The sequence below is a fragment of the Desmodus rotundus genome, chromosome 7, assembly GCF_022682495.2.
Source record: "Desmodus rotundus isolate HL8 chromosome 7, HLdesRot8A.1, whole genome shotgun sequence".
In the NCBI taxonomy this organism is placed as follows: domain Eukaryota; kingdom Metazoa; phylum Chordata; class Mammalia; order Chiroptera; family Phyllostomidae; genus Desmodus; species Desmodus rotundus.
This window is the reverse complement of record NC_071393.1, coordinates 24086148-24102149: the sequence shown is the minus strand read 5'-3', so window position 1 is coordinate 24102149 and position 16002 is coordinate 24086148. Positions and strand designations below refer to the sequence as shown.

General features: G+C 47.4%; 1 protein-coding gene across 6 annotated transcripts in view; it reads left to right on the top strand.

The window, feature by feature from the left end:
* ETS1 (ETS proto-oncogene 1, transcription factor) overlaps window positions 1-16002 on the top strand; it is a 127280-nt gene that overhangs the window by 91915 nt on the left and 19363 nt on the right. For 4 of the 6 annotated variants that reach the window (XM_045192770.2, XM_045192771.3, XM_071221914.1 and 1 more), the window contains 5 exons: window positions 3209-3328; window positions 4908-5108; window positions 7912-7989; window positions 8940-9188; window positions 13450-13710. In XM_045192770.2, the coding sequence (XP_045048705.1) occupies window positions 3209-3328; window positions 4908-5108; window positions 7912-7989; window positions 8940-9188; window positions 13450-13710 (909 nt within the window). The remainder of the gene's footprint in view (window positions 1-3208; window positions 3329-4907; window positions 5109-7911; window positions 7990-8939; window positions 9189-13449; window positions 13711-16002) is intronic. The other 2 variants (XM_053928283.1, XM_053928284.2) reach the window with 1 other exon arrangement.

Here is a 16002-nt window from a genome sequence, read left to right as displayed (position 1 = left end):
GAGTGCCGCCTGCCCTTCTTTCTTGTAACACCCTTCGCTTGGACGTTCAGAAGCAGTACATTTGTTCCTTTTTTTAAGTCATCTTTTCCCTTGTATGTGTCCGTTTCATTCAGCTAATAGCATATTCCGTGTGCCCATGGAATTCTGTGACCAGCCAGGGTTCAGAGATGGCTCGGTGAGGAACTTCTACCGCAGCCATGCCTGGGACTTGGCCACTGTGTGAGCCAGTTTCATAGGACACCCTGGAGGTACAGGCTGAAGAAGAGGGCTCGGGGACTTACTGCAGTGAAATGGGACGCTGCCTGAAGGTCACAGGACGGATGGCTAGTCGGGATTCTCAAGCCATTTCCTTGCTGAGGAACTTTTTGTGAGAAACTGTGCCTGAGGTGAATTCAGAGGATTTTAAACTTGAGCCATATGTATGTATTCTTGCTTGAACATGGTCTGCAAGTTCAAGAAGCATTGAACACAGAGGAGACAAGGATGTACGCAGGTATAGCAAAGGGCAACCCCTTTGTGAATCTGCAGGTGTTGATACCCTCTCCTCCTTTATACCTACATAAGTCAAGTTTTACAGATACTACCTCCTATGTGCACCTCAGATTTGTTTACTTACAGTGTCTGCATTGTCCAAACCTCCTCATCTCTCACCACAGCTGATGCAATAGCTTTTTAACAAGTCCACCCACGTCCATTTATAGTTCTCTCCTGAACAGGGTAGCTAAGGTGATCGTCTTCATTTTTTTCCTTTTTTTTTTTAATGGGGTAAAAGAAATGTGACCAAGTTTGCCACCTTGGCCATTTTTAAGTGTACAGTTTTGTGGAGTGCCGTACACCCATTGCCACATGTCCATCTCAAGAACTCTTGTGAAGCTGAAACGCTGTACCTGTTGGACAACAGCTCCTCACCCCCTCCCTTCCCCCAGGCCCTGGCCACCATTCTACTTTCTGCCTCTGTGAATTTGACTCTTCTAAGTACCTCATAGAATTTGTCTTCTTGTGACTGGCTTCTGTGAAGGTTCATCCATGTTGTCTATGTCAGAATTTCCGTCCTTTTTAAGGAAGGAAATCATACCATATTGTATGAGTAATATTGTATTGTATGTATATGTATATGCTACCTTTTGCTTATCCATTTATCTGCTGGTGAACACGTGGGTTGCCTGCCCATTTTTAATATTGTGAATAATGCTACAGTGAACACACGTGTGCAAATAGCCTTTTGAGACCCTGCTTTCAACTCTTTTGGGTATGTAGAAAACTCCTAAATCTCACCACCACCACCACCACCACCACCAAAACCCCAAACAACTCTATGAAGAAATGAGCAAAATGCTTGAATAGTCATTTGTCCAAAGAAGATACAAATATGGCCAATAAGCACATAGAATGCTCTACATCATTAATCATTAGAGAAATAGAAATCAAAACGAGTGTGATACACTTCATCTCCAATAGGATGGCTACTCTCCTCCCCCCAGTGCCCTCCCCCGCCCCAGAAAGTAGAAAGTGTTGGTAAGGATGTGGGATCTGTGTGCAGTGTTGGTGGGAATTGAAATCATGCAGTCACTTTGAAAAATTAAAAATAGAATCACCATGAGGTGATCTTCTTAATGTAGCCATGCCATTCCTCGCATAAAACTTCCAATGACTTTGTATTCTACTTAGGATAAAATTAGAAATTCCTTAATGGATTCCTTGTTTACCTGTTTTAGGGAATTCTTTATTGATTTTCCTGAGAGAGAGAGAGAGGGAGGGAGAAAGGAAACACTGATTTGTTGTTCCACTTATTCGTGCATCCATTGGTTGATTCTTTATGTGCCCTGACTGGGGATCGATCCCGGAACCTTGACGTATGGCGACGATGCTCTAACCAACTGAGCTACCTGGCCAGGGACACCCTTCTTTACCTTTTTAGCTTCATCTCAAGCAGTTGTCCTCCTGTCAGTCTGCTGCAGCTTCAGATCTTTTTGATACTAAAATAAGCCAAGTTTCCTCTCCCCCCGGTCCATGGCCTCCGTTTATGCTGCTCCCTCTTTCTAGGGTCACGGTCCTCTGACACCAGTGGTCGTTAGGACCACCGGGATTCTGTGTTAAACGCACAGATTCCTGGGCCCCACCCTCGACAGGCTCTGATTCAGGAGGTCTGGAGAGTGGCTGAGACTTGGCATCGGTAACCATTTCCAGGTGATGCTGACGAATCTGGTCTGGGACCACAGTTTGAGAACCGTTGGTTTAGAGTGTGTTTCTTTTCCAAACTCCTGTGTATCTTTTTGATCTCGAGTCAAACATCCCTTTTCTCCTACGGGAGGCTTTCTCTGAGTTCTCCAGACCAACTGGAATTCCTGTTACATCTTAACATATTATCCTTTACTTCTCCTCTGAAGCCCTTATGAATGTTTTGAATGTTTAATTGTATACCTAGGTTTCTAAGGACTGTATCTCCTGCCAGAATCTAATATCCAGCTCCATGAGGATGGGGATTACTGTATTTTTTTGGACTATAAGACATACCCCCCAAATTTGGGAGGAAAATGGGGGTGCATCTTATAGTCCAAATGTTGCTTACCTGGCTCGTTGGGGGCTGGGGGGCAGCGGTGGAGTGGGGTTTTTCCCGCCCCTATTTTCCTCCTCTAAAACTTAGGTATATCTTATGGTCTGGTGTGTCTTATAGTCCAAAAAATATGGTATTTTCGTCTGTTTACTGATGTCTCTCTAATTCCTTGCACACAGCAAGTGCTAAATGATTGTTGAATGAGTGGATATTCTTATTTCCTTTTCATAGGTAACTGGAAGTACATAGTAACATTAATACTCTCAGAGAATTATGAAGGATAAATAGGGACTACGAGTGAGTTAGTAGAGCTGTGCATGAAGAGTAAACATACTTTGTCAAGGGTGTAGGACATTCTTGGCAAGAGTCAATTTTTTAAAGGGACTTAGCGTACTCTGGAACCCTCTGTTTTCCCTGTCCTTGTGAGGATGTCTGTACAGTTACTTTTTGGTTTGGCTTCCTCAGACCATTCATGCCCTATTGTGGTTTATGGGTGGTTCATTACCTATTCAGTTTTTTTAGATTGAGGTATAATTGACATATGACCTTGTATTATTAGTTTTGGGTGTATAATATAATAGTGTAAAATTTGTATATATTGCAGAACGATCCAGCACCTATTTATTTTTTTTATTGGTATGTTTTTTCTTCCAGATATGGAATGTGCGGATGTCCCACTATTAACTCCAAGCAGCAAAGAAATGATGTCTCAAGCCTTGAAAGCTACTTTCAGTGGGTTCTCGAAAGAGCAGCAAAGACTGGGAATTCCAAAAGGTAAGCTTTGTCCTTGGAAAAGAGAGGTTAGGATCAGCCTTTGAGGTCGGGTTAGTTTTCTCCCCTGCAGTGTGAGGCAGACATTGCTGCCCGCACTTCCGTCTGCAGCTGCGGGTCACGGCGCATGTCCGTCAGGACCATCCCGGACTCGTGTGGATGCCCCTCCGTCTCCCGGGTTCCTCGCTGCCCTCATGGTCTTTGGGCCCTGGTTCCCAAACTTGTTTGCACATGAGATTCAGGGTCTTCAAAAATCTCCCCCACCCAGGCCATGTCCCAGACTCACTAAGTCATAATTAATCGCCGGTAACATTAGTATCTTTGAAGCTCCTCAAGGGATTCCAAAGGACAGACGGTTTGGAAAAAACACAGTTTTCGTGTCTTTTTCGCTCTGGGCTGCCATTGGGTGAACTCAGTGAGCTCGGTTTCTTGGAATTTACTGATTGCTCTTTTCTTTTACATGCACTGTGGTGAAATGTGTTTATTCTCGGGTGTTCTCCTCTGAAAGGGTTTATTCAGGAATGTCAGGGGACTAGAGTTGTCAGAAAGGAGAAATGACTGGAGAACACTTAAGCCTTCACCAAGCAGCATTTCCTGAATAGCTGAGAGCAGAAAGAACACTGGGCTATTGAGCAAGAGGGATGCTCTCTGGGGGGCAGCCCTGAGAGGCTCCCAGCCTGTCGGGACCGAGCCTTAGACAGAGCCCGGGGCTGAGTCTCCACACCTTTCCCCAAGAACACCCCCCCAAACCTCTGCGGACAGCCGTGCCCCGTGATCTGCTAGGATCACAGGCAAGATAAGGTGTAAGGTGAATTCTGACCAACCTCTCATAAAGTCACCTGCTAAATGGAAGGATGTAACTAACCTTGCGAGCAGGCATGACATGGGCCCTGTGACCCACCACCCTCGGAGCTCTCTGAGTGTCGTGGCTGGCCTAGTGATGGTACAGCTCAGGCCACGTGTGAAGACTGTCTTCTGTCTGTGCTGTGGGGCTCGTCAGCACCCGGCCTGTGACATGTATGTACTTTGCATGGTATCTAGTATAACACAGGCACCTGATGGTGTTCTTACTGATCACCGTTTGAATGACTTACTATAACTCATTCTTATGATTATTACCAACCATAATCAGCTGAGATAAAACTAATTCAGAATAATAGTCTCAAGTATATTCTAAGAATTAAGAGCAGGGAGAGGTGAGTGTCATCTCCAGAATAAACTTAGTTATTATTAAAGAAGTCATTTTTCCCCTCTTTCAAGCTTTAAAAAAAAGGTCTAATGGAAATAAGGCAGTGAGACAAGAGACAGTTTGGAGAAACTGTCTGAATGGGGGTAGAAAATACCGGTCCTCACGTGTTACTTTTTTGGCTGATGTCTGTTAGGACAAGAGAGAGCAGGTGGGGATGTTGGACTCGGGCAAGAGGAAGTTGCCCCACAACATGCATTTGCAAGCGGGTGCTTCCCAGTTCTTTACATCAGAGAACATCCTCAGCCAAGTCTGGTCCCTTCAGGGTCCTCTCCGAGGCTCGGGTCAGAGCCCAGAGCCTGACTTGCTGGATCTTCATTTGATCTCTTCCCTCAGACCCCCGGCAGTGGACAGAAACCCACGTTCGGGACTGGGTGATGTGGGCTGTGAACGAGTTCAGCCTGAAGGGTGTGGACTTCCAGAAGTTCTGTATGAACGGAGCAGCTCTCTGTGCACTGGGGAAAGACTGCTTTCTCGAGCTGGCCCCAGACTTCGTCGGGGACATCTTGTGGGAACACCTGGAGATCCTGCAGAAAGGTAAGTGTGTGTGGACAGAGTGAGGAGGAAGCTGGGTGGAGTAGCTGCGAGCAGGGGTGGGCGGGTAAGCGTGCCCCGTGGTGGGACGCCGGTCCCCTCCCCTTGTGGGTGTCCCCTGTGGCTGTCCCCTGTGGCTATCACAGCCTGTGTGGTCTAAGGAGACACGCCAGTACAGGTGCTCCATAAACATTGGCTCCTTTTGCCTCTGTGTATCGGAGGTTCAGATTTTAGTCTTTAGCAGGGTGTACTCCTGAAGCTTCTTGGTCTGCGCAGTTGGGATGCAGTCCTTGTCTCAGACTCCCAACTGTTTCCACGGGCAGTGCCCACCGACGGCCCCAAGGTGTTTATTTCTTCTGGTGACCTTAGTGCACACCCCCTTCATCCTTTTTAATCCATTGTGATTCCTGGCCATATCCATTACAAAGCTCAGTTTCTCAGAGCTTATTAATAAGACAGGCATCTCTGCCCACTAGCTGGATTGGAAGTGCAGGGGTGTGGGGCACCTTTTCCAGCCCGAGCAGAAACTGGGGTTGTGTTAGGACACGGTGTTGCAACCTTGTAATGGCATGGCCTCCCTGCTAGTCTCCTCCAACCTTTTTGGACCAAGTGACTCATGTACCACAGTCCTGGCTGAGTATAGAAACAGCAGCAGGCGGCAAACTTGGGTGTTTTTGTGCTTATTTTTCTGAATTTCTTCTTAAAATAAATCGCAGTTACCAGCAGTCAGCAGTGCCCTCCAGCTGACTGTAAGCCTAGAAGCCCGTTGCCCTCTCTGACCCAGGCCCACCCTTTCCCTGTGGTCACCAGCTCCAACCCTTGGCGCAGGCCCTGGGGACAGGGAGCAAAACTCAGGATTAGCACTTTTATTCCATATAATACCTTCCTTTGTTTAAGGATATTTTCTGCTCTGCGGTGCTCAAGAAAGACCCAATTTAGATTCCTCTGGGCATAGAAGTGTTATCTTTTTTCCTACTCTTCAGCTTCTGTTGAAAAATAAATAAATAAACAGAGGCGAGAACTAGGTGACTTTCTGTGGTTGCCCTGGCCGAGGACCGGGGCAGCCGCACAGCCTTCCCCGAAGCACCCACGTGTTCTCCATGTAGCTGCACAGACTCCCACTCATCGTGTTGACGTGAGTGACCTGTTTATAGAGGGAGGAGATGCGGCAGGCTCGCAACTGGTCTGATGGGACCGATGGCTTATAAACAGAACATTGGACCCTACCAGACCATGCAGCCCAGATATCTTCCACTAATACATTGTTTCCCTCTATGTAGCACCAGGGAGTGGCCAGGGGTTCTGGGGTGTCTAAACCTACCTCTCATCAGAGTTGTACTAATGTCTATACAGCATGTCCTTGTTTTTAGAGCGCTTTACAGTACATCTTCTCTTTGGATTCTCAAACCGTCCTGAGAGACAGAAAAGGCAGGTACTATTAGTGTCCACATACTTCAAGTGAGGACAGTTTAGGTGTTTTCCTCACCACCACTCATTTTCTTAAACCTACGTGTTTTCTGTTTAATTTCCTGCCTTGTGTTCTTTGCATAATAACATGATCTCATAGGGGAGCCTCTGGTCCCCAAGACAGGTCTGGTCTACTTTCTGGCAGGAGGATAATCGAAGAGACTTTAGGAGCATTAGGAAATAACTGAGCGCGTTTGAGAGCAAAGTCATATCATCTCATCCTGTTTCTGTTGAGAGAGGCAGTAAGAATCATCTGTCTTCAGCTCCTGGAAGAGCTGAGCGAAATGTTCGTACTGAGGCTGCAGCTTTGGTTCTGTAATTGTACTACAGCAACCCAGCAGAAAAAGAACATAGCTGTGTGGGGCGGGGTGGAAGGCCAAAGGTACAGGGGATGTTTCAATCTGATAAGCTGCTAAAGCAACGTTTAATCATTTTATCTCCACTGGGAACTGTTTTTCTGTGCAGGCATAAACTTGTTTTCTCAGCAGCCTCTGCTCCCAACACGCTATCAGATACCTGAGGAAAAATCCAAAGCAACACTCCCTCGGTCTGATTCTGACAGTGACATTGAATCAGATTACTCCATACAAGGGTCAGAGGCCAGGAGAGTTGGTTCCAGGGTAACTGGAGGCTCTGCCAGCTCACTTTTGTTCCGTGGAGAGACTTTCGGTGCTCAGTTCCCTCCATCTGCATTCCTTTCTCATTCCTGGGGAAGTTGGCACCTGGACAGCAGTTCAGTTATGCTCCTCTTCTGTGTCTTTGCATGCACCCCGCCACATCTCCCCAAATAGTTACCTTACCAGTGCCCTGCTGCTTCTCTGGGCCTGAGCTTGAAATCTGAGGGCAATGGAGGAACCATCTAACAAAAAAGCAGACATCTCTTAGGGGAAATGGAGACTGTCAAATCTACCTGCCTGAGATTTCATTGTATTTCTGAAAAGTTCTAGAGGTGATCAGTTTGAGCACTTGGGACTGATTTCAGTAACTGCCCCAGCTGCCTACTAGCCTTTGATGCTAAATGTGGTCCACGCACCCACACCCGCATCAGAACGAGGGCGGGATGCCTCCCCAGCCCATGGAGATTACTCACTGGTGCTCTTTCCAAGATATTAAGTCCCATCTTGCAGCTACTGAACACAGTAAACTTAGCTCTCCTTTTGTGATCTCATCTCTAGACAAAGCCCTAGTCAGGGTGGCCTCACAGCCCAACTCAGTTAACGAAGATGGGGATTTCTTAGAAGCGGGGCTGAGGTCATTGTGGCTCTTGCGTCCACGATCTTCTCAGGCCAAGCACTTGGGTGTTGACCTCTCTGTTCATCCCTTACCCTGTCTTTTGCAGAGGACGTGAAGCCGTATCAAGTGAATGGAGTCAACCCTACTTACCCAGAATCCCGTTATACCTCGGATTACTTCATTAGTAAGTTTCCCTCCCACTCTCCTTCCCTGACCTTGCTCATGACAATAGGAACTTAGGAAAGGATCCCTGTCCCAGTTGAACCCAAGCTCCTTCATGATGATTCTGCGGTAAACAGTATCTTCTTAAATGCAGACCAGTCGTCATTGATTTATTTTTTCCCACAAAGCATAACGCTTCAGCCCGTCTGTGTGCTTTATTGGCCTACAAGCCTCTGCACACCGGGATCTCGCTGATATCTTGATCACGGAAGTCCCTCCGAGAGTTGCACCTTGATTCCTGCTGGAGCTTGTGCCCTGTGGGCCCCCGTGCTCCCGTCTGGGGTCTGGGAGGGACTGGGTCATGGCCCTTGTTCTCTCCCCTTTCCTAGTGGACGTGACAGCATTTCTTCTAGAATTCTTCCTCAGGAGTGTGCCACGCAGCTTCACATTCTGTTACAGAAAAGACAGCCTTCTCCCTCCCGGTGTAGCTGTGACACCTCCCCACCCTGCAGGGGTGGCCAGAGGAAGAGCTCCTGGGCTCTTCTTATCTGATGGTGCTGCTTCCCAAGGGACTCTGAAGCAGCTTGGCGTTTGCCTTATTTTTCCACTTCATTATGATTTTTTATTCTAAGAACTACTATATAGCAAGAAATTATTTTGTGCCAGAAATGTTGGTGAGCATTTTATATATACGAGTATATTCTCATTTGATTTTTAACACAACGCCCTGAGGAAGATGATAGTCATCCCTATTTCAGAGTCAGAAAAGGGAGCGATCTTGTCAGAGGTTAGAGCAGTTAAGAAGTGGAACAAAGTTAAACACCCAGGCTCTTGTCATGGAAAATACTGTCCTTTTACTCTCTAAGGTAGTCAGCTTGTTTCACTTTGTGGGGCCGCTATAAATGGTGAAGTACTGCTGGTTTGGGGTACACGTGTCTCCCTTCTTTAATTCCCCACACTCTCCGTTTCCAGGCTACGGTATTGAGCATGCTCAGTGTGTTCCTCCCTCGGAGTTCTCAGAGCCCAGCTTCATCACAGAGTCCTACCAGACACTCCATCCCATCAGCTCAGAGGAGCTCCTCTCCCTCAAGTATGAGAACGACTACCCCTCGGTCATTCTCCGGGACCCTCTGCAGACAGACACCTTGCAGACTGACTACTTCACCATCAAACAAGAAGTTGTCACGCCAGACAACATGTGCATGGGGAGGACCAGTCGTGGTAGGTCAGATTTCTCTTCTAGAAGCTCTTGGTTGCCAAGAATTACCTAACTTTGGGAGTGGTTCAGGCCTCCTGTTTCCCCCTCACTCTTGGCCCTGTATGTTCCTGAGTTGAATGCAGCCTTTTCCATCTTAGACTGTCTAGATGTTAAGAACTTTCCATCATGGAGTTTTAGTCAGGATGCCAGGATGACCAAGACCATGGGTTCACGGTACACTTGCAATCTGTTGGGATGACCAGTCGGATTTTGTATTTGGGGAAAACATTTTTCCAAGTAATAACTCTAGCTGAATGTGGTTGTCCTTTAGGGTATGCTTTATTTTTATTTATTTATGTTTTGAGAGGACTTTGCTGAAGGAGGACACGATCGCATAAAAATGGTTCAGGTGACCCTCCTGGACAGCTCTTAGTTTCGCACATGCCCTGATGTCCCCCAGAGCATTCTGGGTCAGGCTGCAGAATCTGCCCGAGTGCCTGAATGACAGCTGCTGCTCAGCCTGGGCTCTCCAGCCTTCTGCGACTTCTTTGGTTTGGGAACATACATGATGGTTAAGCAATAGTTTATTTGGAACCGGTCACACCGATGGGGTGAAAGTGTGTGTTTAGCTGGAAGACCTAGGAAAGAGGTGGCCAGAGGCTTCCAAAAAGAGGGTACTCTTGTTGACATGCCTATGATGACAATGATAAGATATTCACTGACAGCAAATGTTTCAAAATAGAACTGGTTGACCTTGTAAAGCAACACAAGTTAAATGCATTCAGTGTCTAAGAGCCGGACATAAGCCCTGGAAAGGCAGCCCTCGTAGTAAAGTGTGCAGATAGTTTTGCTTTTGAGAGAAGTACAGTCCCTCATAAGGAGGGATTTGTCCATCCAGGAAGAGCTGGCTGGTGTCTAAAAAAGTTGAAAAGATGACCGTTCCAGTAAATAAATGGCGAAGAATTACAAACCGGAAGAGGAATGGCAGAAAGCCCGTCTCAGGGCTCAGGGGACTTTGTTCACAGGAGGCAGGTTCGGCCGGCCTGCGAGTGACTTCACCTCAGTGATCACCCCATCACTCCGAGGCACTTGGAGCGGGGTGGGCCAAGGCATCCTTACTTTGGAGAATCACCCGTCGGCATCCTGGGCCATCTACCTTGTTGTGTTCTTCCAGTGTTCCGGCTCCCACTTCCTCCCAGGAGGCCGCAGGACAAGCAGCAGGCCCTGCGTAGGGAAAGTCCCTATCAAAATCAGAACCTGTAATCTTGCTGCTTCTGGCCCTGGGGTGTTTGTGTTTCATACCGAAGGGGATGGGTGGGATCAGTTTGCCTTCCCCTTTCTGACTCTTTATTTTTGGGTGCATGTCTATTTAAATACATACACAAATGTGCATGTGTATCTTTTAAACCCTCCAGCAGACCAGAGCGCGAGAACGACTTTCTTTCTTACTGGGCTTTCTGTGTATCTATGTGATGAGGCTGAGCCTGTGGGTTTGGGGCTCAGCCATGTTGTAATTTTGGGTAGATCTGTCACATGTTTTTAGATTGCGTCTGGCTTTGCATTTGTGTAATTGTCTCCTCCTCTCTTTCTCTTGGTTCTTGGTTTTTGTCCCCCCCCACTCCTCCAACCCCAAATTAATAACTGCGGAGCAGATAACGACCCGTACAAGGGGACATGAGGTATTGCTCTCTGGCCTCATTCTCTGTCCCTCACACCAAGCTGCAGACCACACGAACTCGAGGTGCAGACTGCTCTGCATGCGGCTGCTTTCTGCCTGTTAGCAGTGCTGCGCTCAGGGCCTGTGCCAGGGGCTGACTGAATCTGGTGTGGTATGATTGGTCTAGATGGAAAGCATTCCTGTTAGCTGATTATTATTAATAGAGTAGTACTTATACACTGCATTATAGCGTACAAAGTGCTTCTCTGTCCCACTTACTTAGGCTCTGAGAACTGTTGTGCTAGTCTGTTCAGGGAGTTTCTGGGGGGCCCCCCCAGCTGCTGTTTTGAGTGCTCTGAGGTCTGCTTGGTGCAGTCGGATAGCTTTGGAAGGCCCTTGCTGAGACGTTTCTCAGAAGAGTTGGCCAATGGACGTCTTTGAGGACATGTGCTTCTCTGCAGGAGCAGAGCAACACAACCGAGTGTCTAATCTGGATGGATTCAACCCATCTTTGCAGAAAATGCCCAGAAACAATGGCTCCTAGCTCTGGGAGTGTGAGATGAAGCTAAGGTGAAAGCAATTTACTGCTGTAAACCGCAGCTCTCAACAGAGTTGCGTTTGGCTCCCGGCCGAGAGGATGCAGAGAGTGGCTAGGCCTGGGGTAGTGTCCTTCCTTGCTCTTTGGGACTCTTTGGAAACGCACCTGTCTGCTGTGGAGATTCCAGTCTCTGTGCCCATCCCCAAAGAAAAATGGCTAATAGAGACAGAATCATTCCAGAGAGCCTTACGGATAAAATACTCCCTAAACACTGGTGACTTGGTGGGGTATTCTTTAGGAAAATGTGAATTTTCCTCCTTAGGCTTTTGGTGTGTTTGTCTCGCAGAGACCTTAAATGACCTTTACGATGGATAGCTGGTGTGAGTGGGCACCTTTTCATGGGATGCCATACACCGTCCTGTTTAGTAGAGGGCATAGCATTCTGGTTGGGGGCTGTTACCTTTTAATGCGGATTTCTGGAAGGGGCAATTCCTTCCTTTTCCTTTTTAGAGAGTTGCAAATGTGACTGTGGACGGGGTAGGCAGGGCCTCTAACTCCATGAAGCTCCTCGGTTTGCCTTCTGGACAATACACTTCTCTGAATGGGTGATTGGAGGAAGCAGAGAAATAACTAACTACCTTTCTGTTTATAAGCAGTACTGGAGGGGGTAAGAGGGTTATACAAAAATTACATATTTAAATAAATGCCTTTTATTGGGATTTTAAATATATATATATTTTTTCAACTTAGTTTCTCCTCATTACATTTTGGCTTGGACACCAAAATTAAATATTTGAATTTTGTTGTTTTAGCCAAGCTCCATTATTAGGGAAAGGGAGACCACACCAGGAACACTAGGATGGGGTTGTGTGGGCCAACCGTATTCTGGGATTTAAACTTCACAGTAGCTCAGCCAGCACTGAACAGTTGAGAGCTGACTTACAGTGTTTCTCCACACGGATTGGCCACCTCCTCTGCCCTGTGGCTGGTGCCGAACTGATGTCCCACTTTAGTCGTCCAGGGTGTGATTGAGGTTGCCTCGAAAGTGTGTGAGAGTAGAACATAGAAAATACCCCTGTGAGCCTTTTCAGCTCTCTGATGCCTTTTCCTCCCAAAGTTTTGTTTGTTAGCCTCCTCTTTTAATGGCATTTTTGCCAATGGAAATTTCTCTTGGAACGATTATGCAATGATAGCAGCTGTTTATAACCTGGTTTGGGAAATTAATGAACTTGCATGATCTTGTGGTCAGTTAAGAACGCATTAAGCAACTCCCAGAGTGAAAGATTTCTGACATCGCTGCGGACCTTATTAACTTTCATCAACTTTTTTTTTTTTCATTGCCCACACTTCCCCATTGAAGTATAAATTTCAAGTACAAAATTGTACTTGGAGAGAATAAACAGTATGGATTTCTGTTTAGAAGAGTGATAGTGTTTTTTTTTTTTTAATCTCCTGGAAAAAGCATCTCATAACTTATTTCTCTATTTGAAGAGACAAGACATAGAGGCAGGACATGTATTTCATTTTAAAATAGTATTTGGAAAAAATAGCCCTGTAGTTCCAAGGTCAAGGGAGGTCAATCTGCTCTTAGTCTAATGGAATTTTTTTCTTATGACCAAAATATTTTGCCAAATGGGGCCTTTGGAAATTATCTCATTGGCTTGAGTTGGATTAGGGAGTTGAGCCTGCTGTGACTCCAATTCCTTCGCTTGTTCATTCGGTCTCACAGATCAGCCAGAAGCCCCACAATAACATACGTGATTCTCAGCTTTTCGATTTCTGGCTCTAGGATTCCTGAGGCCCCACGCACTGCTGTCTCCCTCCGACAGGCATGCGCAGCACTTGGCTTTGAGTCTCTGTCCTAGGAGCCATAGAACAAGACAGCCCAGTGCAGTGGCGCTTAAGCTGCAGCCAGCCCCACTCCTCCGCCCTGGAGCAGACCCACGAGCTTCCATTCCCCGGCCTCTCCCTTCTTCCACGCCTCCTGTGGGTCTGATTAGCAGTCTGTCCTCACAAAGAGGGTTTTTACAGTTGTCTCTTCCCAACCCCTCCTCCCCTGCTCTCTCCCCACCTCCTCCTTCCCCTCCAGGTAAACTCGGGGGCCAGGACTCTTTTGAGAGCATAGAGAGCTACGATAGTTGTGACCGCCTCACCCAGTCCTGGAGCAGCCAGTCATCTTTCAACAGCCTGCAGCGCGTCCCCTCCTATGACAGCTTCGACTCCGAGGACTATCCAGCCGCCCTGCCCAACCACAATCCCAAGGGCACCTTCAAGGACTATGTGCGTGACCGTGCTGACCTCAACAAGGACAAGCCTGTCATTCCTGCTGCTGCCCTGGCTGGCTACACAGGTAGGCGCCTGCCCCTACCTCTGAGCCTCTGTGAGCATGTGGCTGTGGGTGGGCTCCGCGGAAGGCCTGTGCACATATTCCCCGAGCCTGAGGTCTGCCTTGTTGTGGGGCGTGGGGAGAGGAAGACTCCAAGAGGTCTGGTCAGTCTCTCAAGCCACTCTGTTTATGACTCGCCATTGAGTGTTGGAAGCAAACAGTAGCATTCGATCCCAAGGGATTGTTTCCAAAAAGTGGTAGGAAAAACTGATATTTGGGGCCTTTTCCACATCTGAGGGCAGGGAGCTGTGTTCCCTTGGCATTTCTGGAAACTCTGGTGACTGAGCACCAAGGGACTTTTTCTTGTCTGCTCTCTGGAGACTTTTCTAAATACAAAACCAGCAACAGCATCTCCTGAATGGCCCACGGCCCGGACTCTTCTGCAGTATAGAGTATGCATCAGGTGGCTGTTCCAATCAGACACGTGTCCTTGTCACCCTGAACTCAGTCAGATCCCTGCCTGTCCAGGAAACCTCCCTCCTCACTTAGCTTTAGTACTGATTTTCTTCCAGGAGTGAAAGTTAACATAGTGGTGAGTGCAGAAAGGCTGTAGAGAAAGGAAGGTGTATGTTGAGAATGTGGGCTTTTGTTGAGCATCTGGCGATAGAGCACAATTTATTATCCACAGGAGTTGTAGCGCCCCTGCTGCCTAACCCTGGAAACGTGTGGAGTGTGCATATGAGAAATATCCCAGGAGCATTCTAGTCGAAACGATCAGATCCTTCCTGTAAGGTGGCAGTGCTTGCTAAAAATTGCGTTGTGAGTGCACCTCATTTCCACTGATCGCTCCTCTGTGGTCTAGGCCTCGATTCTCTTGTGAGTTACTGCGCCCTGGACAGGTTGCCATGTGGGGGACCCTTCGTGTGGATGAAGATAAACAGCCAAGGCTGTGTTTCTGTGGAGGTGTCTGATCCCATCTGAAGAGGGTGCTACATCTTTATTCCCGTGTCCGTGAAGCCTCAGTGTTTACTAGGGAAGCCGGCTGACCTTTGAGAGTAATTCCAAAGCTTACAGAAATTGCTCCTTTTTTGAAGATCGGGAGTGTGTCTTCTACGTTGCAGTCCACGTGTCTCTGAGGGCGGTTAAGAGCATGCACAGGGGCTCAGGAATTATGTCTGTGTTTTCAGGTAGGGACAAGGTCTGTAAATAGAGTCACGGGCCAGAAAGGAACTTAAAGAAAATTCCTCTCCCCTGTTCTTTCTACACTGTTGCCCATGGTCCTTGCTTGAAGGTCACGGGTGTGTGGGAACTTGCCACTTTGGAAGGGACCCCTTTTCCATCTCTGGAAAGCAGATGTTTAGAAAGTTTGCCCATTCTGTTAATGACATCTAGAATGAGGAAAAGTACCTTAAGTCTCTTTCAAGATGTACGAAAGTTCTGGCTTCTGTAGTTACGAATCGAGTTGTAAGTGTTTTAAGAACTAGACCCTGGTTGGATACCCTGATGGTGGAGAGAAATGCTGTTGAGTCCGGGAGGGGAAGGGAAGTGGCTGTGAGATGACCGCGTGGGCTCTGGCGGGGGCAGACATCTCCCCCTGGCCCCGCTCGCTTCTGTTCTTGAGGAGCAGACAAAAGTGCGCTCTGTCACTTGCCCAGCCCCAAAGGCCAAGCCTTCTACAACTTCCACCCTCACTCCCAGGACCACACCCTCCGCTTTGTTTCTCCTGGTTACGGTCTTTGTTCTCTCTGCATAATCACCACTCTAACCACCATCCACATCCACAGCCACAACCGTAAATCTTCTATGAGAGTTTTCATCATTCGCCCTTAACTGCGTCTGTGATTCTGTACCTTTGGCAAGTTAGGGAAGTTCTGTGGGTCATGAGATGAAACGAACTGACTTGAAGTCCTAAAGTTTGGGCTATGGCCAAAGAAAGCCTCACGATTTAGGTCGGCCTTCCTGGGATGCGATTCTGGTAAGGGTCCATGGTGACCCCGCCCACGGTCTAGGTGTTTCTAGAAAGGGACAGGCCTGATGTCCACCTCAAGCAGCAACTTCTCCCAAAGTGTTGCTGTTGAGTTTTCTGCATGGAAGGAGCCTGCAGAGCTAACAGTCTGCAAAAGTGACTTAAAGGGTTTCGTCTGAGATGATTTTGGTATCTTGACATGAATTATCTGAGAGTTGGGGGATCTTTCCTAGTGTCTCAGTTTTAAAGAGAGAGGGAAAGAGATGAAAGAAATTTTAAGGACTAGGAATGAGTGTGAAGTACAAATGAGGGACATGAACAGTCGAGACAGCCAACACCAAAAGCTACCC